Here is a 27,376-nt window from a genome sequence, read left to right on the forward strand (position 1 = left end):
GTGATGGGACGGTGTGGGGGGAGCTTCACTCTGTGTCTGACACCAGGAGTGTGTGATGGGATGGTGTGGAGAGAGATTCACTCTGTGTCTGACCCCGGGAGTGTGTGATGGGACGGTGTGGAGGGAGATTCAGTCTCTGACCGCGGGAGTGTGTGATGGGACGGTGTGGAGGGGGTTTCACTCTGTGTCTGACCCCGGGAGTGTGTGATGGGACGGTGTGGGGGGAGCTTCACTCTGTGTCTGACTCCGGGAGTGTGTGATGGGACGGTGTGGAGGGAGCTTCACTCTGTGTCTGACCCCGGGAGAGTGTGATGGGACAGTGTGGAGGGAGTTTCACTCTGTGTCTGACCCCGGGAGAGTGTGATGGGACGGTGTGGAGGGAGCTTCACTCTGTGTCTGACCCCGGGAGTGTGTGATGGGACGGTGTGGAGGGAGCTTCACTCTGTGTCTGACCCCGGGAGAGTGTGATGGGACAGTGTGGAGGGAGTTTCACTCTGTGTCTGACCCCGGGAGTGTGTGATGGGACGGTGTGGAGGCAGATTCACTCTGTGTCTGACCCCGGGAGAGTGTGATGGGACGGTGTGGAGGGAGATTCACTGTGTCTGACCCTGGGGGTGTGTGATGGGACGGTCTAAAGGGATTTTCGCCTTGTGTGTCTGACTCTGGGAGTGTGTGATGGGGCAGTGACAGTCCTGACCCCAATGTCTCACTCTGCTCACAGGGAAGCCAGTGTCGCAGTCGACTCCTATCAAGTGGAAGAAGGGGATGGACCTGATCTCGCTGAACCGGGGACTCGGCGAGAAGGGCAGGAAGCGCGGACACCGCAGTTTCTTCTCCTGGTTCACCGAGCACCGTAACCCCACCACTGACGAAATCGCAGAGGTACGTCCTCACACCCTCTTGAATGGGGGGGGGGGGGGGGGGGGGGGTGGTTGGTTTTGGAGAGCGATGTGTTACTTTACAGAGTGTAGTGGGCAGCGCAGTTTTAAACCTTCCTCTTTGTGTATCTGATCCAGCGGTGGGGGGTGGTTGTAATCTACTGTGCATCCTGATGGCATCCTCCCTAGTTGTGCTGTCTGCCCAGATAGAGCCCTGTTCTACAAAGTGCTGAGATATGAGAGCTGAATGTGGCAATTCAGCACATCTGGTTTGCTCTGCTCTTCTAAGCTGTAAAATATTTGATAGGTCTTAAAGGGACTGATCCAGGGAGTGTATGATGGGATGTTATGGAGAGAGCTTCTCTTTGTGTCCGACCCAGAGAGTGTGTGATGGGTTTTACCTTGTGTCTCACTTCGGGAGTGCGTGATGGGATGGTGATTGTCGCACTTACTCATAGGGAAGCCAGTGTTGCCGTTGACACTCGAGTGGATGAGATTCCCCCCCACCCCCACCCCATTCTTCTAACCTCGAGTCTAGGTTCAGACACACTCCGTGTAGGTTAACTATTTTCTTCCAAGGATTATTCTTGTGACCCTCCTCTGGACCCTCTCTCGGACTAAGCTACAGGGCCCAGAGCTGCTGTCAATATGCCTAGTGTCTGTGCTGTCTGCCCAGTTGCTTCTCTCTCTTCTCCAGGTGCTGAAGGACGATATGTGGCCGAACCCGCTCCAGTATTTCCTGATTGCGGAGAGCGAGAGTGGGGAAAACGGCCTGGATGACAGGTGAGAGTGCAGGGTTTGCCTCCCACGGGTCTGCTCGCCACCTCCTTACCCACAGCTGAGCTACCACTGGGTCTCGTCTCCGGGGGAAAGCTTGTCGAACTATCTAAAATTGAGAGTCTTTACCTTCAGGCGAGGGGGGGGGGGGGGGGGGGAATTGTTTCATGATGAGTGGGGAAAGATTGAAAAGTGACCTGACGGGTAACATTTTCACACAGAGGCTGGTGCACGTATGGAAGCTGCTAAGTGAAGTGATGTAAGAGGGTACAGTAGTGCCTTTATAAAAAGAAGAGATAGGCACATGGAGATGTGGGACTTGGTGAGATACAGACTGAGCACTGGAAATTGGGACTTGCTGATTGGGCACTGTGACTCAATGGACTGAAGAACCTGTATCCATGCTATATAGTGCTGTCTCCAGTTCTCTGACCCTTCAAAATCTCATCTGCCTCAGACCCATCATCCACCACTGGTGGATTAGAGACGAAATTCCAGCATCCCCTTTTGTCCACACTTCCCACTGTTTAGGGAAAAACAGCTGACCTAACCAAAGTCCCCACCCATTCCGGACACTCTCTCTTCTTCCCCCCCCCCCCCATGTCGGACTGAAGATACAAAAACTCACACTCTATCTTGCCGTGTCTTGCACCTTATTCTCTGAACTGCACTTTCTCCGTACCTGTATCACGTTATTCTGGATTGTCATTTCTTCCCTTTCTACAATCTCTACGTGCTAACGGAGGGATCTGTCTGGATGGCGGGTGGCCAGAAGGTTTGTCACTGTATCTCAGTGGCCACTTTATTACATACCCCCTGCACCTAAAGAGGTGGTCACTCAGTGTATGTTGGTGGTCTCCTGCTGCTGTAGCCCATCCACTTTCAAGGTTCAGTGTTTTACGTTCAAAGACGCTCTTCTGCACATTGCTGTTGTAATGTGTGGTTATTTGAGTTTCTGTCATGCTGCTGTTACCTTGAACCAGTCTGACCATTCTCCTTTGACCTCTGTCATTCACGAGGTGCTTTCACCTACAGAACTGCTACCCATTGGATGTTTATTGTACTTTACAATTCTGTAATTCTCTGTAAACTCTAGACCGGGTTTTCCCAACCTTTTTATGCCACAGACCAATACCATTAAGCAAGAGTTCTCTGACTCTCTAGACCCTGAGTTGGGAACTCCTGCTCTGGAGACTGTTGTGTGTGGAAGTCCCAGGAGATCAGCAGTTTCTGGGATTCTCAAGCTACTCCCTCTGGCATAAACAATGATTCCACAGTCAGAGTCACTTGCATAACATTTCTGCCCCATTCTGATGTTAGGTCTTGACCGTGTCTGCATGCATTGAGTTGTTGCCACGTGATTGGCTGATCAGATGTTTGCATTCACGAGCAGGTGTACCTCATTAAGGGGCCACTGAATGCAGGTAACAATTTGCAAGATGTAAAAGTTGCTCCTCAATCCAGTAACCGTCCTCTCCCTTCTGACTCTCCCACTACTGGAATTAACTCGTGCCTTTAGGGTAACTTGTCACGTGTACAGTGAAAAACTGTTTTACTGCCATCCATACAGATAATTCCATCACCTCAGGATAACAATAGCAGAATGCAGAATAACATGTTAGTTTGAGAGAAGTGTTTTGTAGGTAAACAGTAAGGTTTAAGGTTGGTTGTTAAGTCAAGAGTATTGAGCGACCATTTAGTAATTTTTCCAAACTGTCCTTGAGCCCGGCGTACGTGCTTTCAGGGTTTTGTGTCTTCTGCCCGGTGGGAGAATGTCTGGGGTGGGTGGTTGGGTCTTTGAACCTGGCTGCATTACTGAGGCACAGGGAAGAGAAGCCAGAGACCGTGGGAGGAAAGCTGGTGTCTATGATGCTGAGCTGTAAACAATGCTATCTACGGTTTCTTTGGTTATAGGTAGCATGGTTGCAAAACCCAACCATGATTCATCTAGATTGGATGTTTTGTGTAGCACATTTATTAGAGAGCCAGAGGTCATGCCAAATTGTGTTAGCTTCCTGAGGAAGTACGGGTATTTCTATATTTTTTATTTAGATATGAGGTACTGTAACAGACCCTTCTGGCCATGAGCCCATACTGCCCAATTATACCTAATTAACTTGCCCTGTACATCTTTGGAATGTGGGAGTTTACCAGAACACCCAGAGGAAACCCACGCAGTCACGGGGAGAGTACAAAATCCTTATAGATAGCAGTGCCGATTGAACCCCAGTTGCTGTTGCCGCGATAGTGTTACGCTGATCGCAGAGAGCTTCCTTGTCTATGTCGTCTGTGTTTGGGCCAGAACAGACTATTGTGATCTTCACTCTGAAGAACTCGAAGCTCTAAACCTTTTATAGGATTCCCTTCCTTGTGATCGTAATGTCCGGCAGGGCAGGTTTAAGTGTTTTTCGTGCAGAAGAAACTCTACCAGAGTAGCTGTCCTGAGCTTCTGTTTCTCCCCCTGGCCAGAATACGGATATCAGTGTGGATTAAACAACATTTGGCTGGCTAGGTGCACCAGTTAAAAACTTGCACCAAAATTGTATTGACAAGATATTTTTAAGTATGAAAAGAAAATAATGCTATTTAATACAAAGGGCTTATCAAATATATATTGGTCTATGACATGCACAAAATTGTCAGAGCTCCAAGTTGCGTAATCAATCCAATTTGCTTCACTTCATTTACTCACGGTACCAAAATGGTTCTGCACTGATGAAATAGTCCAAGCAGGCTTTTAAATAAAGCATGTAGTGTCTTTGTGACGTCGTAAGGTCCAAGTTTAAGGCGTCGAACTTCCTCCGATGTCATGTGCTAGATGGCTAACTGAAAGTTGTCTGCATGAGATTTTTCTGACACTTGTATCTGTCCTTCCAAATCTGGTTCTGTAAGCGTTCTTCCACTATGTTCGTTGTCTGTTTCCATTCTCCTTTGTCTTTCTCCTTCAATCCCGCACTCTCGAAAATGACTTCTTTGTTCTTGACCCGCTCTCGAGAAAGAAATGTTAACAAAACAAATCCTATAGGCTAATTCAGCAAGCCTACCTTATCAAGACATTTAGAAAAAAAATTTAAATAACAAAATGTAATACTAGAGTATATAATGTAATTAAAGAAACATTTTTACATAAATTTGTGTTTTGAGATCTACAGACAAATAAAATGCTGAATAGAATAACTTATTAAATTGTTATTTTTCAATTCAAAAAAAAATTTGTAGCTTTTCAAAGATGCTTTACAACAGTGCATATACGTAAATAAGAAAAAGGACTCATCTTCTGTACTTTTTTAAAGATATCTTATTTTTTGTTACTAATTCATTAATTAATGATAATCTCTGTTCGAAATTACCATGGCACACAAATGCATTTTTTTCAGAAGATTATTGGCAATATAGGTGCTCGCGTCTTTTTCAGAGTGCTGCCCCTGAGCTAGATGTTTAGACAAGTGCTTGGACGGGAAGGTTAATGCCCAGCACAAGGAGGTGGGACAGTCCCAGGGAGGTGTCTGGGTCACCATGGACGAGTGGGGCTGAAGGGCCTGTTTCCATCACTGCCTGAATGCAAATCTCCCTCCCACAGCGATGAGGAGAACGGGGAGGGCTCGGTGGTGATCGTGGATGAGGACGACGATGAGGATGACGTCCAGGAGATTGTGGACAACGAGGATGAGGAGGATGATGTGGAAGGTGAGATCTGTTGACTGACTGGGCTTTCCCCAATACCTAGTTCCCCCATGAACACACTGCAAGCTGCAACTGTCTGGTCAACCACAGATGCTATACAACTGCAGAAGTGTGTGATCATGGATTTTGGTAGAAGGAATGAATCAGAATCTGTTTTTTTTTATCACAACGTACACTCAGTGGCCACTTTATTAGGTTCAGGAATGGAACCTGGTGTGGTCCATCCACTTGGAGGTTCAATATGTTGTACATTCAGAGATGCTCTTCTGTACACCTCTATTGTAACGTGTGGTTATTAGTGTTACCTTGGCCTTCCCGTCAGCTTTAAACGGTCTGGCCATTCTCCTCTGACCTCTCGCATTAACGAGACGTTTTTCACCCACAGAACTGCCGCTCACTGGGTGCTTTTTGTTTCTCACACCATTCTCTGTAAACTCTAGAGACTTGTGTGTGAAGATCCCAGGAGATCAGCAATTTCTGAGATACTCAAACCACCCCATCTGGCACCAAGAATCAATCCACAGTCTAAGTCACTTGGATCACATTGCTTCCCCATTCTGATGTCTGGTCTGAGCCTCTTGACCATGTCTGATGTATGAAATTGCTGCCACAGGATTGGCTGATCAGATATTTGCATTAATAAAACAGCAAAGTTGCTGTAAAATACAGTAAGAAATTAAATAATGTGAAATTGGTAGCGTTCATGGGCTGTTCAGAAATCTGATGTGGAGAGAGAAAAACTCTTCGGACCCCTGTACTGAAAGATGGCGTGCCCTATGGAGGGTCCTTCCTGATGGGTGCACCTTCTTGAGGCATCAAATCTTCCATGTCCTCTGGCGGGGAGGGGGTGGTTGTGTCTGTGGTGGAGTTGGCTCAATCTACAACCCTGTGCAGCCTATTCCCACCTTGTGCAGTGGCCTTGTGCAGATGGTAATGCAAGCAGTCAGAATGCTCTCCACTGTACATTTCAGAAATTTGCACGAGTCTTTGCTGACATACCAGTTCTCCTCAAACTCATGAAGTTTAGCAGTGCTGTCTTCCTGATTGAATTGATCATTGGGCATCGACTATTTTCATAAGTGGGGAGAAAATTCAGAAATTGTAGGTGCAAAGGGACTTGGGAGCCCTGGTGCAAGGTTAACCTGCAGCTTGAGTATGTAGTAAGGAAGAATGCAGAGTGTTATCACAGAGGACTAGAATATAAAAGCAAAGGTTAAGGCATTGGTCAGACCGTGGTCCGGATCTAAGGGTGGATGTGCCGGCATTGGAGAGGGTTCAGAGGAAGTTTGCGAGAATGGCCCTGGGAAGGGCTACAGGGCAGACTTTAAACTAGTAAGATGGGGGGGGGGGGGGTGGGAATCAATTTGAGGAAACTATGGGAGAGGAGGTTAGTTCACCAGTAGAGCAAGTAAATAGACAGTGTGTGAGGGAGGAAAGGTAGGTGATGGAGAAGGGATGCGCTCAGCCCGAAGATGTAGGGGAGAAGAAAGAAAAGGATAATAAATTTGAATGCATTCTTAGGGATGAAAAGAGAGGAGGAGGTGGAGAGTATCTTAAATGTATCTATTTTAATGCTAGGAGCATTGTAAGAAAGGTGGATGAGCTTAAAGCGTGGATTGATACCTGGAATTATGATGTTGTAGCTATTAGTGAAACATGGTTGCAGGAAGGGTGTGATTGGCAACTAAATATTCCTGGATTTAGTTGCTTCAGGTGTGATAGAGTAGGAGGGGCAGGAGGAGGAGGTGTTGCATTGCTTGTCCGAGAAAATCTTATGGCGGTGCTTTGGAAGGATAGATTAGAGAGCTCCTCTAGGGAGGCTATTTGGGTGGAATTGAGGAATAGGAAAAGGTGTAGTAACACTGATAGGAGTGTATTATAGGCCACCTAATGGGGAGCGTGAGTTGGAAGAGCAAATGTGTAAGGAGATAGCAGATATTTGTAGTAAACACAAGGTGGTGATTGTGGGAGATTTTAATTTTCCACACGTAGACTGGGAAGCTCATTCTGTAAAAGGGCTGGATGGTTTAGAGTTTGTGAAATGTGTGCAGGATAGTTTTTTGCAACAATATATAGAAGTACCGACTAGAGATGGGGCAGTGTTGGATCTCCTGTTAGGGAATGCGATAGGTCAGCTGACAGATGTATGTGTTGGGGAGCACTTCGGGTCCAGTGATCACAATAGCATTAGCTTCAATATAATTATGGAGAAGGACAGGACAGGACCTAGAGTGAGATTTTTGATTGGAGGAAAGCTAACTTTGAGGAGATGCGAAGGGATTTAGAGAGAGTGGATTGGGTCAAGTTGTTATATGGGAAGGATGTAATAGAGAAATGGAGGTCATTTAAGGGTGAAATTATGAGGGTACAGAATCTTTATGTTCCTGTTAGGTTGAAAGGAAAGGTTAAAGGTTTGAAAGCACCATGGTTTTCCAGGGATATTAGAAATTTGGTTCGGAAAAAGAGGGATGTCTACAATAGATATAGGCAGCATGGAGTAAAGGAATTGCTCGAGGAATATAAAGAATGTAAAAGGAATCTTAAGAAAGAGATTAGAAAAGCTAAAAGAAGATACGAGGTTGGTTTGGCAAATAAGGTGAAAGTAAATCCGAAAGGTTTCTATAGTTATATTAAAAGCAAGAGGATAGTGAGGGATAAAATTGGCCCCTTAGAGAATCAGAGTGGTCAGCTATGTGTGGAGCCGAGGGAGATGGGAGAGATTTTGAACGATTTCTTCTCTTCGGTATTCACTAAGGAGAAGGATATTGAATTGTGTAAGGTGTGGGAAACAAGTAAGGAAGTTATGGAACCTATGACAATTAAAGAGGTGGAAGTACTGGGGCTTTTAAGAAATTTAAAAGTGGATAAATCTCCGGGTCCTGACAGGATATTCCCCAGGACCTTGAGGGAAGTTTGTGTAGAAATAGCAGGGGCTCTGACGGAGATCTTTAAGATGTCATTAGAAACGGGGATTGTGCCAGAGGATTGGCGTATTGCTCATGTGGTTCCATTGTTTAAAAAGGGTTCTAGAAGTAAGCCTAGCAATTATAGACCTGTCAGTTTGACGTCAGTGGTGGGTAAATTAATGGAAAGTATTCTTAGAGATAGTATTTATAATTATCTGGATAGACAGGATCTGATTAGGAGTAGCCAGCATGGATTTGTGCGTGGAAGGTCATGTTTGACAAACCTTATTGAATTTTTTGAAGAAGTTACGAGGAATGTTGACGAGGGTAAGGCAGTGGATGTAGTCTATATGGACTTCAGCAAAGCCTTTGACAAAGTTCCACATGGAAGGTTAGTTAAGAAGGTTCAGTCGTTAGGTATTAATGCTGGAGTAATAAAATGGATTCAACAGTGGCTAGATGGGAGATGCCAGAGAGTAGTGGTGGATAATTGTTTATCGGGATGGAGGCCGGTGACTAGCGGGGTGCCTCAGGGATCTGTTTTGGGCCCAATGTTGTTTGTAATATACATAAATGATCTGGATGATGGGGTGGTAAATTGGATTAGTAAGTATGCCGATGATACTAAGGTAGGAGGTGTTGTGGATAATGAGGTGGATTTTCAAAGCTTGCAGGGAGATTTATGCCAGTTAGAAGAATGGGCTGAACGTTGGCAGATGGAGTTTAATGCTGAGAAGTGTGAGGTTCTACATTTTGGCAGGAATAATCCAAATAGAACATACAGAGTAAATGGTAGGGCATTGAGGAATGCAGAAGAACAGAGAGATCTAGGAATAACTGTGCATAGTTCCCTGAAAGTGGAGTCTCATGTAGATAGGGTGGTGAAGAGGGCTTTTGGAACGCTGGCCTTTATAAATCAAAGCATTGAGTACAGAAGTTGAGTACAAGGCATTGGTAAGGCCAAATTTGGAATATTGTGTGCAGTTCTGGTCACCGAATTATAGGAAAGATATCAATAAATTAGAGAGAGTGCAGAGACGATTTACTAGGATGTTACCTGGGTTTCAGCACTTAAGTTACAGAGAAAGGTTGAACAAGTTGGGTCTCTATTCATTGGAGCGTAGAAGGTTGAGGGGGGATTTGATCGAGGTATTTAAAATTTTGAGAGGGATAGATAGAGTTGACGTGAATAGGCTGTTTCCATTGAGAGTAGGGGAGTTTCAAACGAGAGGACATGATTTGAGAGTTAGGGGGCAGAAGTTTAAGGGAAACACGAGGGGGTATTTCTTTACTCAGAGAGTGATAGCTGTGTGGAATGAGCTTCCTGTAGAAGTAGTAGAGGCCAGTTCAGTTGTGTCATTTAAGTTAAAATTGGATAGGTATATGGACAGGAAAGGAGTGGAGGGTTATGGGCTGAGTGCGGGTAGGTGGGACTAGGTGAGATTAAGAGTTCGGCACGGACTAGGAGGGCCGAGATGGCCTGTTTCCATGCTGTGATTGTTATATGGTTATTAACGGGTGAGGAGTGTTTAATGGCTCTGGGCGTGTACTCGCTGGAGTTCAGAAGGATGGAAAGGATCCCATTGAAACCCATCGAACGTTGCAAGTCCTGGATGTGGAGAGGATGGTTCCTAGAGTGGGGGAGTCTAGGACCAGAGGGCACAGCCTCGTAATAGAAGGACCTCCCTTTAGAACAGCAGTGAGAAGGAATCTCTTTAGCTAGGGGTGGTGAATCCATTTTACTCATTGCTACAGATGTATTAAAATTAGTAAGTCTAATTTAAAACTTATTTAAAGCAGAACACAACAAAATTTCAGAGCACAGTATGTACCCTTCAGACCACAATGTGCCTGTCCACCAACAGTCTAACCCTTCATTTTTGTTTCATCCGTGTACCTATCTGAGTCACTCAAATGTCCCTTATGTATCAGTCTCAATTACCATTGCTGGCAGTACATTCCAAACATTAACATTCTCTAAGTACAGCGCAGAAACAGGCCCTTCAGCCCATCTAGTCCATGTCTAACTATTTAGACTGCCTACTCCCATTAACCTGCACCATCAATGTACTTATCCAAACTTCTCAAACATTGAAACGGACCTCACATGCACCATTCTCAAACATTGAAACGGACCTCACGTGCACCATTCTCAAACATTGAAATGGACCTCACGTGCACCATTCTCAAACATTGAAACGGACCTCACGTGCACCATTCTCAAACATTGAAATGGACCTCACGTGCACCATTCTCAAACATTGAAACGGACCTCACATGCACCATTCTCAAACATTGAAATGGACCTCACATGCTGGCAGCTCATTCCATACTCACAACACTCTTGAGAGGATCCACATTCTCATGGTCGTCTGAGTGAAGGAGTTTCATCTCAGGATCCCCTTAAACATTTCATCTGTCACTCTTAACCCATGACCTCTAGTTGTAATCCCACCCAACCTCAGTGGAAAGATCCTGCTTACATTTACCCTATCTATACTGTGTTGTAGAAAAAGCTATCTCTCAGTACCCACCCACCCAAAAACCTTGCACCCACTTTAAAAGCATGTCCTCTGGTATTGCAAACACGAGGAAATCTGCAGGTGCTGGAAATTCAAGCAACACACACAAAATGCTGGTGGAACACAGCAGGCCAGGCAGCATCTATGGGAGAAGCACTGTCAATGTTTCGGGCTGAGACTCTTCGTCAGGACTAACCGAAAAGAAAAATACTAAGAGATTTGAAAGTAGGAGGGGGAGGGGGAAATGCAAAATACAAGAAGACCAAAGGGGGTGGGATGAAGCTAAGAGCCTCTGGTATTGCCACTTCCGGGGTGACTGTCTACTCTATGCCTCTTATAGTACACACCTCTGTCAAGTCACTTGTCATCCTCTGCTCCAAAGAAAAAAGCCATAGCTCACCCAACGTTCCTTTGTAAGATGGGTTATCTAATCCAGACGGTATCCTGGTAAATCTCCTCCTCTGGCTGTTCTGTCCCAGATGGAGTTGAGCTTCTCAAGTTTTTTGGAACCACAGTCTCCCCGGGCAAGTGGGTAGTGTCCCATCACACTCCTGATGTAGACAGTGGAGGGGTAATGTGGCAGATGTGGAGTGCATGGACCCGGGCAAATGGGGAGTGTCCTGTTACATGCTTGACTTGTGTCTTGTAGAGACGGCAAGCAGCTCATCTATGGAGGTTTGTTAGTATCTGGAGTACCAGCTAATGAAAGTCGAGTCACTGGAGTTGTTTTTGAGATGCTGTTGGATAATGCTGCTAGTGCTCTCATTGGAACTGTGCTGGAACAGCTCAGCTTGAAGGCACGACTCCTGGAGCACAGTAGGTGCTTGGGATGTTGCCCAGTCCCTGGTCCTTCACTATATCCAGTAACCTGGGGTGGGGTGATGTCGGGGAGTTCCACCTTCTGCATTGGGTGGCGATGAAATCACTGTGTGGTTTGGAGCCGCCACCAAGCAGGATAGAACCAGACTACAGCACACAGTGAGGACTGCCGAGTGCATCATTGGAGCCTCCCTGCCCTCTATTGTGGACCTGTACTCTTCCAGGTTGAAGAAGAGGGCGGGGAACATCATAAAGGACTCCTTCCATCCTGCGCACGGACTGTTTGAACTGCTTCCATCTGGTAGGCGCTTCAGATCCCTCCAGACTAAGACTAATAGGCACTGGAGAAGTTTTTTCCCTACTGCGGTCACTTTGCTGAACAGTTAACTGCTGGTTAACTGTCGGCTAACTATTACTTGGATTGCACTACCTGTATGTATAATCTATATTTTCATTTATCATTATTGTTGTTATGAGCAGAGAGACAGCATCTGCCGGAAGTAAGTTCCTTGTATGTGCACAGGTACTTGGCGATTAAAGTCTGATTCTGAATCTTCTTGACAGCCGATGTTGACTGTGTTTCCTCCCTTCTCCCCCCTTCCCTCAGGGTCGGAGGATGACGAGGACGTGGAGGAGATCAATGAAGGCGAGGAGGAGGGTGTCGAGGTGGAGGGAAAGGAAGATGCAGTGAAGGAAGGTGGCGATGGCTAAACAGAACCTCCCTCTCCCTGGCTCTCCCTCCTCAAAACACAATCCCTTCCAAAAACAAACTTTGTAAAACGGGTGCATTCGCTGCTGTATGCAAGAGAGAGAGAGAATGAGTGAGTGTGGGGTACCTGTAGACTTTTGGTCCGATGGGCCTTTCCACAAACAGGACGGCGGGGTGGGGGGTGGTGGCAGTTTTGGGCACCACAGTACTGTAGATGTTAACGCAATGCTAATACAACTCGGGGCATTCCAGAGTTCAATCCCAGTGCGGTTCCGTAAGGAGTCCCCGTGGATTTCTCCAGCTGGTCCAGTTTCCTTCTACAGTCCAACGACATACTGGGCAGCTCTTTGTAAATTGTCCCGTGATTAGGTTAGGGTTGGATGTACTGGGTAGTTTAATTGGTCATTGTAAATTGTCCTGTCATTAGGTTAGGGCGGATGTTGGACGTATGTAAATTGTCCCCTGGTTAGGTTAGGGTTGGGCATGTTGGGTAGGTGAATTGATCACTATAAATTGTCCAACGGTTAGGTTAGGGTTAATCGGGTTTGTCAGTGGTTGCTGGGGCAAGGTAGCCCGGAGGGTCCACTCCACACCGTATGAATAAAACATTTTTAGAATCTGATTTAGGAGCTTTCCCCATTGGGAGAGTGGGATTACAGGTGAAGAAAGGGGTTCCAAGGCACAGCATGGGCAGGTGGGGTGAATGATTTTTTTTGTCTGAGAGAGGAAGAAAATCCCAGCCCTTTGACATCAGCTTCAGACAGTGTAATCCCGGCTCATCATCCAGCCTAGCACTCACAGGAACACACAGCACCTATGGATGGGAATAAACAGACTGGGCTGAAAACCTTTATCAGGGCTGGAAAGGAAGTGGGAAAGAACCTTCCATAACTTTTTTTTATTCTGGCTTCTGCCCCTTTCTCCACTAGTCCTGACAGCGGCTCTTGGCCCAAAAAACGTTGGTTGTGTGCTCCCCTCCACTGATGTTGTCTGACCACCTGAGTTCCTTCAGCATTGTGTGTGTGTGTTCAAGATTTCCAGTGTCAAGTGTCCCCATTTTCTGGCCCATCCTACCTTCCTCAGCTACCCCCCATTTGCCTGCACTTGGCTGATATCCCTCTAATCTTTTCCGTTCCATGTACCACTGGTGTAATGAGGCCAGATGTAGGTTGGAAGAGAAGCACCTCAATTTTTTTCATCTAGACTCTGGAGATTCTGGCTGTGACCTTGTCCTGTCAGTGGTCGTCCCTAACTCACCCTTCCCCCCCCCCCCCCACCTTGCTGATATATCTCCCCTGTGGAAGCAATACTCTGCTCTCCCTGCCGTGGCCTGCGGCTGAGCAGTCAGATGGATACCAAACGCCAAGTAGTGTTGCTGTTAGCTTGGGGCGTCGGAGTTCTGAGTTCAATCCCAGTATCCTCTAAGGAGTCTGTGTACGTCCTCCCAGTGAAACGATGTGGGTTCTCACTGGGTGCTCTAGTTTCCTCCCACAGTTCAAAGATGTACCAGGTAGGTTAATTGGTCATTGTAAATTGTCCCGATTAGGTTAGGGTTTAATCGGGGTTTCTGGCTAGCGCAGCTTATAAGGCCTGTTCCGCGGCAGTCCCTAAATAAGTAAATAAAATTTGCTATGAGCAGAATTAGGCCATTTGGCCCATCAAGTATGCTCTGTCATTTCATCATGGCTGATCCCTCTCAGTCCCAAATCTCCTGCCTTTCCACCCCATAACCCTTCATGCCCTGACAAATCAAGAATCTATCAACCTCTGCCTTAAATACACCCAAAGACTTGGCCTCCACAACCGCCTGTGGCAATGAATTCCACAGATTCTCCCCTCTCTGGCTGAAGAAATTTGTCATCTCCATTATAAAAGGACGTCCCTCTATTCTGAGGCTGTGTCCTCTGGTCATAGACTGCCCCACCCTAGGAAACATCCTCTCCACCATTCGATTAGGTTTCACTGAGGTCTCCCCTCTTTCCCTGTCTGTCCCATGTTCTTGATCTTTAAAATTTTCGAGGAAACCTGCTCCTCCTACGCATTTGCCCCAGCAGTGGGGATCTGGGACATTGCAAGGCACTTTCCCAGTTCTCTCCACTGTCAAACCCTTCCTCAGCCTGCCTGGTTAGAGGCGTGGGGCTTTCAAAATTCAGGTGTGTGTGTGTATGTATGTGTGTGTGTGCGCAAGCGTGTAATCTTCTGATCAGCCTCTGTGTGCAGCAATAACTCCGACCCTTCTGAGGCGAGCAATGCATCAGCGTTGGGCTTCCATGCAGAGAGGAGGAGTCCGTGCATTCTTGCCACTGAAGCGTGACGACACCTCTCTGCATTGTACTCCCAAACACCTGCTTCCTTTCTCCGTCCCCCCACCACGCAAAGCGTTGAGAGACGTCAACTTACCGCTGCAATATTTTTTTATTAGACAGTCCTTCGAATAAGTCCTGCTTCACGCAAGGGAAGGGGTTGTTCCCCCCCATCCCCTTCCCTGCCTGCCACCTGTCCTTGTTCTTTAAAATTTTTAAGGAAAGCAGTTTTTATGTTGTAATTAATATTGTGTAGTTCAGCATTGAAATCCAAAATGTATTTTTTTTTGGAGGCGCAAAATTACTAAGAGTCACAAGCACTATGTGAGTTCCTATCTTTGGCCAATAAATCTGTTTGTCTTTATGTACTTGCCATGATCTCAGTGATTCTGTAACGATTTCTTCCACCCTGCCCTTACACCCTCCCCCCCCCCCCACTCTCCTTCATTAGTGAGGGCATCAAAGGTTACAGGGAGAATGTGGTTGAGGGGAATAATAAATCAGAGCAGACTCAATGGGTCAAAGGGCCGAATGCTGCATCTACATCTTACGGATTTTGGGATCTGAATGCCATTTACTGAGGGGACAAAATTGTGGTTGCTCAAGAGGTAAGGAAAATGTGATGCTGGTTCAGAAGGTATTTGTATTACAAGGAAGTGAATATTTGTGATAAATCCCTAGGGCCTGGCCATGTACATCCTTGGACTTCGTGGTAGGCTAGAGAAGGGATTGCAGAGATGTTGACTTTGTGGTTAGCCACCGATAAAGTTCCCAAAGATTGGAAGATGGCTAATGTTTTGTTTAAGGAAGGTAGGAAGGGGAAGGCAGGGAACTACAGGCTGGTCAGCCTGACATCAGTAGTGGGGAAGTTACTGGAGGGAATGCTGAGCATTAGAATAAACCTGTGATCAAGAGTCGAATGGGTTGTGCTTTTGAAGGTAGGTGAGGATAGGGCAGTGCATGTTGTCATGGACAAGGTCTGAAAAGTTAGGTCCCTTGCATTCCAGGGATTACCTGGATTCAAAGTCTGCTCAGAGGTAGGAAGCAGAGGGTAATGGTTGAAGGTTGTTTAATTTTCATTGAGATATGCAACATGGTAACAGGCCCAATGAGCCCATGTTACACCCATGTGACCCATTAAGCTGTACACCTTTGGAATGTGGGAGGAACCCCATACAGTCACAGAAAGAGTGTACAAACTCCTTACAGACAGTGGCAGGAATTGAACCTGGGTCCTTGGCACTGTAATGGCATTACACTAGCCACTGTGCTGCCATACCTTCCCAGTTCTTGGAAGCCAGTACAGAAACAGGCCCTTCAGATGAACTGGAACTCTGGTTCCCACATCCCACACATGGACCACACCCCTCCTTGCTGCTGCCATCCATGTTCACTACTTATCCAAGCTTCTCTAAAAGGTCAGGGTAAGGTCCCTTGTTATTCATTGGTTATAAAGTGTTTTGGGTGTGAACACGAGGCTTGATCAGTACGGATTATGGGGGTGGGTGGTCTTTTTCAGTTAGGAGGCATGGCCAGTGGATTTCAGTGTGGATGGTGCTTTTGGAAAGTCAAGCCAGGGTAGGGCTTGTGCTGTGAATGATAAGGCACTAGGGAGTATAATAGAACTGAGGCATCTGGGAATAGAAGTCTACAGTAACACAAAATGCTGGAGGAACTCAGCAGGTCAGGGACATCTATGGAAATGAATAAAAAATCGAGCTGAGACCCTTCAGGACTAGAAAGGAGGAGGAAGCCCAAATAAGGTGATGGAGAGGGGTGAGTACAAACCAGCCGGTGGTAGGTGAAGCAGCTGGGGTAAGGTCAGTGAATAGGTGGAAAAGTAAGGACTGTTGAAGAGAGGAGAGTGGACCATGGGAGAAAGGGGATGGAGGGACACCACAGGGAGGTAATAGGCAGGTGAGGTGAAGAGAAAAGGTTAGAGGAGGGCCAGAATGGAAAAAGGAGAGAGATGTTATGGGTAGACTGGGTGGTAGAAAAGTCATCTAGTGTGCTGACCATTGTTGGAATTGGATGTTGAACAAAATGGTGAGGCAGCACTTTGGATTGTGCCCTGACAGGGCAAGAAAAATCTGCAGGGATGTTTCCAGGACGAAAGGACCCGAGTTATAGGGATAGTTCAAGTTTATTGTCTGTTGACTATAGATACATGTAACCAAACAAAACTTCCTTCACGTGACAGTGTGCAAATCGCACACACAGCACATAAAACAAAATGATACCACAGATAAGGTGATAAAATAGAATTCAAAGTGTATCTAATGTGTGGCAGAGGTAACATCTCTCTGTCCTAGTGACAAGACCTTGCTGCTGGCAGGGTATTTGTTAAGAGTCACAGCTCAGGGGAAGAAGCTTGCCCAATCTGGCAGTCTCAGTCCTGATGCTCCAGTACCTCTTTACTGATGGTAGTCAGTCAGAGATTGTGGGAGGGACCTTCGGCAAGTGGCTAGGCTGGGCCTTTACTCCATGGAACACAGGAGGATGAGGGGTGATCTTGTTCTTAATTTTTGAGAAGCATAGGTAGGTTCTGGGGTCCACTGAATGGTATTGGTCTGTGACAACCTCTGAGGTAGACAGTAACAGTCCTTACCTCAGGGTATGAGAGTCTAAACTTAGGGTGAGAGGGGAATGATTGGAAAGGGACTCAAAGGGGCAACTGTTTTCACCCAGTGGGTGGTGAGGATATGGAATGAGGCAGGTACGATAGTGACATCTAAGAAGCACTTGGACAGCTACATGGTGGGGAGGGGCTTTAAGGAATAAGGGCTGAACGCCGGTAATTGGGACTATCTGGGTGGCCAGCATAGACTGGTTGGGCTGAAGGGTCTGCATCCAGCTGTACTACTCTGAATACATGCTGTTATCACAATTCCCTTGCTGGCAGGCTAAAGATCAAAGGTAATTGGTGTCCTGAGAGTTTGGGAAAAGTGCAATGAGCAGGGAAGGTGCATTTGGATCTAGCAATGGTGAAGTTAAACGGAGAAGGTAAGTTAAAGATGCAAAACTACTCAAAGTGTATTCAGCTGTCTTTCCATCATAGCGGCCATCACAACACCAGTGACCTGGGTTCAATTCCTGTCAATGTCTTTGAGAAGTTTGCACGTTTCCCTGTGACCCTGTGGTTTCCTCCCACATCCCAAACACATACATCAGAGTTTGTGTGTGTTGCGGGAATGCTATTTTGGCACCAGAAGTGTGGTGACACGTGTGCTGACAATCGTTGGATTGTGCTGGTCATGGGTCTAATGACACATTTCGCCATAAGCTTGGATGTACATGTGACAAATAAAGCTAATCTTAACCTGGTGGTGGGGGTGTTGTGGGCCAGAACCAGGGCGTTGCTCTCAAAACATTTCATGCACACTGTTGCAAAGGTATCGGAGTGCGTTGGTTATTGGTGGGAGTGTGCGTATTTCCATGTGCTCCCACATGCACAGGGGAGGGGCTACCAGATTGCCTCGAGCTGGTGGATTGGGAATGTTCAAGGACTCGTCGGGGGATCTGAATGAGTACATAAAAACAGTCGTAAATGAGTGTGTTCCCACAAAATCATTCAGACCTTCCCCAACCAGAAACCCTGGATGAACCATGAGATTGGCAATCTGCTGAAGGCCTGGCCAGGGACATTCAAGTTTGGTGACCAAGAAAGCAACGAGAAGTCCAGGTTTTTCCGTGCTGTGATTGTTATATGTTATATGTATGATCTCTGGAAAGCCGCCTCATGGGCAAAGTGGCAATTCCGACTAAATTCGGATCAATGAAGGATGCTTGACAGTTGTGGCAGGGCTTGAATGCTAAAGCAACAAGTCTTTGCTTCCAGCTGAGCTCAATGACTTCTATGCTCGCTTTGACTGTCAAAACGTAGAGGAACCATCACTAACTCCCAGGGCTCCTGATGATCCTGTGATTTCTCTGGGGCAGAAGTAAGAGCATTCTTATGAGGAGTGAACCCACAGAAGTCATCTGGCCAAGTGGAGTACCCTGGCTGAGTACTAAAGACTTGTGCTGATCAACTGGCTGGAGTGTTTACTGAGATTGTTGACCTCTGGTTTCAGCAGCCTGAGCTACCCATCTGTTTTAAGCAGGCTTCAATTATACCGGTGCCTAAGAAGATGTGGTGGCCTGTCTCAATGACTATCCCCCATTAGCACTTGCATCCACTGTGATGGAGTGTTTTGAGAGGTTGTTGATGAAATGTATCAACTCCTGCCTGAAAAATGACTTGGATCCACTCCAATTTGTGTTCCAGCACAAGAGGTCCACAGCAGATGCCTTCTCATTGGCTCTTCAAGGACATCAGGATGTTCTTTATTGACTATAGTTTGCCATTCAATACCATCATTCCTCAAAGCTGATCAATAAGCTACAAGACCTTGGCTGCAATTGGATCCTCGTTTTCCTTACTTGAAGACCCTAGTTAGTTCAAATTTGCAACATCTCCTCCACAATCTCCATCAGCACAAAAGGGCCCCCCTGCCCTGCTCACTTTACCCAGGAGCTTGGCTAAGCACAGCTCCAGAACCATGTTTACATTTGCTGACGTCACCACTGTCATAGGCCAAATCAAAGGTGGAGGGAGGTTGAAAATCTGACTGAACAACAGTGTCCACTCAATGTCAGCAAGAGACTGATTATTAACTAGCTTCTACTTCCTGTGGATTTTGCTAAGATTTGGCATGACTTCAACAAACCTCTATAGGTGTGCAGTGGAGAATATATTGACTGGTTGCATCACAGCCTGGTGTGGAAACACCAATGGCCCGAATGGAAAATCCTACAAAAAGTAATGGAGACAGTCTAGTCCATCACTCCCCACCACTGAGCACATCTACGCAGGGCACTGTCACAGGAAATCAGCATTCATCATCAGAACCCTCACCACCCAGGTCTTCTCACTGCTGCCATCAGGAAGAAGATATATGAGCCTCAGGACTCACACCACCATGTTCAGGAACAGGTATTACCCCTGAACTATCAGGCTCTTGACCCAAAGGGGATAACTTCACTTGCCCCATCATTGACTTTCAAGGACTCTTTGCCACATGTTTTTGACATTTTTTGCTTATTTGTTTCTAATTATTGTTATTCTTTGCATGGTTTATTGTATTTTATGCACTCTGTGCTGCCCTGTTGATTGTAGTCTTTTATTGATTCTATTGTTATTGGATTTATTGAGGACGCCCACCAGAAGATGAATCTCAGGGTTTGTATATGTTGACATAAATGTATTTTGGGAAAACTTTACTTGCCCCATCAAACCTATACTGGCCCAGTCTATTCCTTGACCTAATTTCCCCTCACATCTGTCAGTCCAATTAAATAAAACAGTGCCCCCTCCCCCAACCTTTGCTCCACAAACATCTAGTGGGGTCTAATTAACTCCCTGCCCTAACAATGGGCTCAGGGAAGTAACTGATAATTGCTTGTTATTGTCATGTGTACCAAGAAAATACAGAGGGCTGTGGCCACAACCTCATGGACTCTGTCTGCACTTCTCACTGCCTCAGTAAAGCAGCCAGTATACTCAAAGATCCCACCTACCTTGGGTATTTGATCATCTCGGCTCTCCCACCAGGCAGAAGAGACAAAAGCCTGAAAGCACACAAGTCCTAAGATACAGTGAGAAGACTTGCAGACTGTTCATACAGATCACAGTGCAGTGAGGTAAAATAACAATGCAGAACGAAGTGCAACAGCTACAGAGAAAGTGTAATGCAGGCAAATGATAAGGGGCCGGATCCTAATGAGGTCGAGCATGAGGCCAAGATTCCATCTTATTCAAGGCTCCAATAACATGGGGCTGGAAGCTGGCCTTGATGGGAGAGGGGAGAAGAGGGAATGACTGGGTGGGTGGGGTCTTTGATTACATTGGTTGCTTTACCAAGAGAAATCCCACATAGTCACAGGGAGGGGGTGCGTACACTAAGCCAGAGGGTGGGATCGAGCCTGCCACTGAGAGCGAACAGCTCTACCCATCGGGCCGTGTAGAGAGAAAGGAGCCCAGTGAGTCCAGGATGGGCAGCCATAGCAGGAAGAAATGGGAGCCTCCCTCTTCCAGGCCAACTATGGAAACACAGTGCGGAAAAACTCAGGTGGGATGCTTCCCACAGATAGTAAGTAGCGGACTGCCAATGAGTTTAAAGCTGAGGGTGATGGTGTTGAATAATAGGATCTCCTCCTCCTCTACACAATGTCACAAGTTCAAAGTAATATTATCAAAGGACATACACGTCACCATATACTAGCCTGAAATTCATTTTCTTGCAGGCATTCACAGTAAAAAGAAAGAAATACAATAGAACCGATGTAAAACCGCATCTGACAGAGATGGACGAGAAACCAATGAGCAAAAGACAAACTGTACAAATACAAAAATAACTAAACAAGCAAGCAAGGAATCTACATCAAAAATATGAGTTGTAGAGTCCTTACAAGTGAGGCCATAGGCCACTTGAGCTATTGAACCTATACTGGCTCTGAGCAATCCTACTGATCTGACTCCCTAGCCTAATTCCCTCTCATCTCTCTGTCACCAAGTGACAACTTACTGGCAGTTCTCAAAGCAAGAAATATAATTAAATACTTTATTGATGGCACTTTCTCTGTATGCAACGCCCTGGTTCACATCTTTACTGTCATACTGTAGGCATTTCACTCAGCATCTCTGTAAGAGCTGTCTGTTCTGCTGAAGATGAGGGATGATGTGGAATGCCTACCAGCGGGAGGTTGGCCTTGGGGCTTTTGTTCGAGAGGAGATGAAGTGAGAAGACGCTGGGGAGAACTGGTCGTAGCCTTCGAACTGGTGGGGGACCCGTTTGTTTGAGATGGTTTGCGAGCGATGTTCAGAAGGAGCTGCATGCTTTCACGTTGATCGAGGGCCCAGCAAGTGAGTGACAGGGAAGTTCAAGATGAGTTCCAATTTCTGCACATTTGACTGTTTAATTGGAATATACCCTTTTTCCGTTATTCTTTACTAGCCCTTCAGTTAAGATTCATAAATATAATTCCTTTAATTGTATGCAACATACTGTCTGTTATTGTGTGGCATTAATTTGTAACAGGGTAGTAAATGACACAGCATACACACAAATAGGGTGGGCTCACGCCTCAATCTCTCACATTCGGCGGGGCTGGAGATCGTCTTCCCTAGACTTATGAAGCTGGGGAAACCAGAGATCGATCTAACGGCAGAGCCAATTCGGAAAGGTCATCTGTAGCAGGGTCCAGGCCCAGAGCATATCAATGCAACAGGGTCTCTATACCAACCAAGGTTCCCATCGAAGATAGACCCATTTGCTTCATTTTTGCCCGTATCTGTCTAAACTTTTCCTGTCCAAGCACCTATCTAAATGCCTTTTAAACATTGAGAAAATAGATGCACCCCCTCTGACAGCTTGTTTCAAACACTGACCACCCTCTGGGTGAAGAGATTTGCCCCTCACTTCCTGCTAGGTCTTTCTCACCTTAAGCCTACACCCTCCAGCTCCTCAGCCCTGGGTGGGGTTGGTCTGGAAGTGCGCGCACTCATCCCAAGAATGCCCTTGTGATTTTGTACACCTCTCTAACGTCAGCCTTCTGTCTCCTGCACTCCGACGAGGGAAGAGCAGTCCTAACCTGCTCAACCTTTCTCCATAACGGCATGGGGCACAATGCTTTACAGTACAGGTGACCTGGGTTCGATTCCCGCCACTGTCTGTAAGGGAACATTCTCCCTGTGATCACACGGGTTTCCTCCCACTGTACAAAGACCTTCTGGTCAGTAGGTCTATTGTAAGTTGTCCTGTGATTAGGCTGGGATTAAATCAAGGATTACTGGGGGAAGTGGCTCAAAGGGACATTTATAGTATAGTCCCTCGAGTCCCAGCAACATCCTCTTAAATCTCATCTGCACTCCTTCCAGCATGTTCCACATACTCATCACCCCCTATGTGGGGAGGGGCAAGGGCTGGAGAAGCCCTTGTGTACCCCCTCCCACCCTAAGCCTATGCCCCCTTGTTTTGCCCTGGGGAAAAGACTTTCCTTATCTATGCTTCTAATAATTTAAACATATCTCCAGAATAAAGACAAGCCCAAATTGCTGGTGACATTCTTATAAATCTCTGCTCTATTTCCCTATAGTTTCCATGTTTCCTATAGTCGTCATCATCATCATTGTGTGCCGTGTCGTATTGACGTGGGCGATCACGGTCTTTCCACGACCATCATTGTTCTTGGCAAATTTTTTTTACAGAAGTGGTTTGCCACCTCCTGGGCAGAGTCTCTACAAAACGGGTGATCCATACTCTTCAGAGCCAGTCTGCCTGGCATCAGTGGTCGCGTGACCATCCACCACCTTCAAGTGACCCCGATCGGGGGGCTAAGCAGGTGCTACACCTTGCCCAAGGGTGACCTGCAGGCTAGTGGAGGGAAGGAGCACCTCGCACCTCCTTTGGTAGAGACCTATCTCCACCCTGACACCCAATTTCCTAGAGTTGGGAGACCAAAGCTAAGCAAACAGGACATCAACAACATCTTCCACAACTGCCAACAAGGATCAAAGTAAATGTATTACCGAGGTACGTATATAGCTCTGAGATTCCTCATCTTGGGGGCATACTTGATAAATCCATTATATAATAATAATCATAATAGAATCAGTGAAAGACTGCACCACGTTCAACCAGTGTCAACAAAATGCTGATTTCAAAAGAATTAATAGTAATAAATAAATAAGCAATAAATATCAAGAACGTGAAATGAAGAGTCCTTGAATGTGATACTGTAGGTCATGGGGCAAGTGGATCAGCAGCTTGATGGCTGAGGGGTAATAACTGTTCCTGAACCTGGTGGTGTGAGTCCTGAGGCTCCTGTACCTCGTACATCCCAACAACATCGCAACTCCTGTACTCACTACAGCCCTAATTGATGAAGGCTGGCATGCCAAATGCCTTCTTCACCTCCCTGTCTACCTACAACACCATGCAGTTGTATTCCCAGATTCCTCTGCTCTACAATACTCTCCAGACCTCTACCATCTCTACCCTGATTTGCCTTCTCAAAGTTTGACACCTTACACTTCAGGATCAGGTTGAATATCATTGGAATATGTTGTGAAATGTTTTGTGAAACCTTTGCGGCGGCAGTACATTGCAATACGTGATAATAAAAACTGTGAATTACATTAAGTATTTAAATAAATAAGTATTGCAAGAAAAAAGTAATGAAGTAGTGTCCATGGGTTCAATGTCCATTCAGAAATCAGATGGCATAGGTGGAGAAGCTGTTCCTGAATCACTGAGTGTGTGCCTTCAGGCTCCTGTACCAGCTCCTTGATGGTAGCAATGAGAAGAGGGCATGTCCTGGGTGATGGGGATACTTACTGGTAGATGCCACCTTTTTGAGGCATTGCCTCTGGAAGATGTTCTGGATACAGGTCCACGATGGAAATGACTGAGTTCACAACTTTCTGCATCTTATTTCAATTCTGTGCAGTATCCATTCCCCCCCCCCCATGTGATTCAGCCAGTTTGAATGCTCTCCACAGTAAATCTGTAGAAATTTAAACTCCGTTTGCCAATTTTTGGCCCGCTTACCCAGTTCTCGCTCCTAATAACTGTCTATGACACAATCTACTCTAATGACATATTTGCCCTCTACGCCTGAAACGGTAAATCACTGTGAGCATTAATCCTCTGCCCACGTCATTAGGAATGCAAAGGGGATTTTCTTTTGTGTTGGCTTCGAGAGACGGGACTTACTTTGATCTGCTCCCTTGTTCCCGGTAGGATTTGGATCTCTCCGTCCCTTCCACCGTTCAGCGTACTGTCGGGACTGCAGAAAAGGTCATTTTATGCAGCCTACCATCACCTCCAGGACTTCTATGTGTCCAAGACAAAAAAAAACGGTCAGGAAAAATCATTGCGACCACTACACACCCTACAAACTGCCTTTTCTGAAAGCTTCCTTCGGTAAAGCTAGAGGGTTACGACAACAAAAACTTCCACCACCTTAAAAGTTTGTTCCCCAAGTCAACCATTCTAGTTAACCTCTCTATCTATTACCCCCATCACTGCACTAAAAACACTTCAAACCTCCTTTTATAAACCTGTTTACATTGTAAATATGTCTTCATGCGCATTTTATACGATGCTTTAACCTCTAAAATTATTTTTATATAATTCTTTATAATTGTTGAATGTCGTTATTTATATGTCACATGTTGAGCCCTGGCCAATGCACCACAGCAAATTCTGTATGGTACACACCGATTAAAGTTGTTCCTTGATCTTTATTGGAATTAAACTGCATTTGCCTTTCCTTGGCCCACTTACCCAGTTGATAACATGGAGTGGTTAGCGCAACACTGTTACAGCTCGGGGCGTTGGAGTTCAATCTCGGCGTCCTCTGTACGGAGTTTTTAAGTCCTCCCCGCGGAATGCGCGAGATTCCTCCCGCAAAGACGTGCCGGTTAGTAGGTTAATTGGTCATTGTAAACTGTCCCATGATTAGGCTAGGGTTAAATCACGGGCTGCTGGGACGGTGATTACTTGGTGCTATATCTCTAAATCATATAAAATATAAATGAACCTTCTTCCTTGTTAATACTCCCACCTATTTCAGCGTCACCTTTGGCCTCAATGTCTGAAGCAGGACAAATCTTTGTGAATTCTCCTGGATCACTCCCTCTGCCCACATTGTTGTGAATGCAACAGGAACTTTTTTGTGTTAATTCCGAGCACAGAACTTACTGGAATCTATTCCCTCGTTCCCAGGGTGAGGTTCGAACCTCTCCTTCCCCTCCATGCACGGCGGTAGTCTTCAACCCTGGATAGTTTGGGGGGGGGGGGGGTACAGATTAGATCTCCATGTCACTTCTACATTGAAACAGAGAGTGAAATGCTTCGGTTTGCCTCGACGGATAACGCATCCCGAGGATTGCGCTGGGGGCAGCCCCCAAGTTGGCCACAACTCACTGACCCTAATCGGTACGTGGGAGGAAAGCCATGCGGTCACGGGAAGAACGTGCAGACTCCTCACAGACAGCGATGGGAGTTAAACCTGGGTTGCCGGCAGTGAGAGGTGGTGGTGGAGGGCGATGGAAATATTGAAGGGTCTTGCAGAGGGTGGGAGGGGGTCACCGCGATGGGGAGGGGATAGGTGTAGTGGAGAGTGGGGTATCACAGGGATGGGGAGGCGTGTAGGAGAGGGTGGGGTCATGGAGACATGGAGGGGTGTAGGGGAAGGGTGTGCAGGGGTGTGGGGGATGTCAGGATGAGAGGTGTAGGCAAAGGAGGGGTTATAGAGTGGGGTGGGTGAGTATAATGGAGACATGGGAGGTTACACAGACAGGATGGGGTTACAAAGATGGGGAGGGGGGTACACAGGCAGGGAGGAAGATTACACAGTTGGGGAGGGGGGTTACACAGATGGGGAGGAAGGTTACACGGATAGGGAGAAGGGTTACACGGATGGAGAGGGGTTATACGGTTGGAGAGGTTACACAGATGGAGAGGGTTATACAGACAGGGTGAGGGGGTTAGTAGACGGGGAAGAGGGGCTAGTAGATGGGGAGAGGGGTTAGTAGACGGGAGGGGGTTATACGGATAGGGTGAGGGGTTACACAGATGAAGAGAAGGTTATACGGATGGGGAGGGGGTTACAGATGGGGAGGAAGGTTACACGGATAGGGAGAGGGGTTACACGGATGGAGAGGGGTTACACAGATGGGGAAAGGGGTTAGTAGATGGGAGGGGGTTACAAAGATGGGGAGGGAGTTATACAGACGGGGAGAGGGGTTATACAGACGGGGAGAGGGGTTATACAGATGGAGAGGGGTTACACAGACGGGAGGGGGTTATACGGATGGGGAGGGGTTACACAGACGGGAGGGGGTTATACGGATGGGGAGGGGTTATACAGACGGGAGGGGGTTATACAGACGGGGAGAGGGTTATACGGACGGGGAGAGGGGTTACACAGACGGGAGAGGGGTTATACAGACGGGAGAGGGGTTATACAGACGGGAGGGGGGTTACACAGACGGGAGAGGGGTTATACAGACGGGAGGGGGTTATACAGACGGGGAGAGGGGTTACACAGACGGGGAGAGGGGTTATACAGATGGAGAGGGGTTACACAGACGGGAGGGGTTATACAGATGCGGAGGGGTTACACAGACGGGAGGGGGTTATACGGATGGGGAGGGGTTACACAGACGGGAGGGGGTTACACAGACGGGAGAGGGTTATACGGACGGGGAGAGGGGTTACACAGACGGGAGAGGGGTTATACAGACGGGAGGGGGTTATACAGGCGGGGAGAGGGGTTATTCAGACGGGGAGAGGGGTTACACAGATGGGGAGAGGGGTTATACAGATGGAGAGGGGTTACACAGACGGGAGGGGTATACAGATGCGGAGGGGTTACACAGACGGGAGGGGGTTATACGGATGGGGAGGGGTTACACAGACGGGAGGGGGTTACAGACGGGAGAGGGTTATACAGACGGGAGGGGGTTATACAGACGGGGAAAGGGGTTACACAGTCGGGGAGAGAGGTTACACAGACGGGAGAGGGGTTACACAGACGGGGAGAGGGGTTACACAAACGGGAGAGGGTTATACAGACGGGGAGAGGGGTTGCACAGAGGGGAGGGGGTTATACGGACGAGGAGAGGGGTTATACAGACGGGGAGAGGGGTTGCACAGACGGGAGGGGGTTATACGGACGGGGAGAAGGGTTACACAGACGGGGAGAGGTTTACACAGACGGAGAGGGGTTG

General features: G+C 46.9%; 1 protein-coding gene across 1 annotated transcript in view; it reads left to right on the forward strand.

The window, feature by feature from the left end:
* The window catches only part of LOC132380722 (protein SET-like), a 19,833-nt gene extending 4,871 nt beyond the window's left edge, over nt 1–14,962 (forward strand). Inside the window, exons 2-5 of the mRNA XM_059949712.1 lie at nt 703–882; nt 1,576–1,661; nt 5,236–5,342; nt 12,194–14,962. Coding sequence (XP_059805695.1) covers nt 703–882; nt 1,576–1,661; nt 5,236–5,342; nt 12,194–12,297 — 477 coding nt within the window. The 3' untranslated portion in view covers nt 12,298–14,962. The remainder of the gene's footprint in view (nt 1–702; nt 883–1,575; nt 1,662–5,235; nt 5,343–12,193) is intronic.
* Nucleotides 14,963–27,376: the final 12,414 nt, after the last annotated feature.

The sequence above is a fragment of the Hypanus sabinus genome, chromosome 24, assembly GCF_030144855.1.
Source record: "Hypanus sabinus isolate sHypSab1 chromosome 24, sHypSab1.hap1, whole genome shotgun sequence".
Classification (NCBI taxonomy): domain Eukaryota; kingdom Metazoa; phylum Chordata; class Chondrichthyes; order Myliobatiformes; family Dasyatidae; genus Hypanus; species Hypanus sabinus.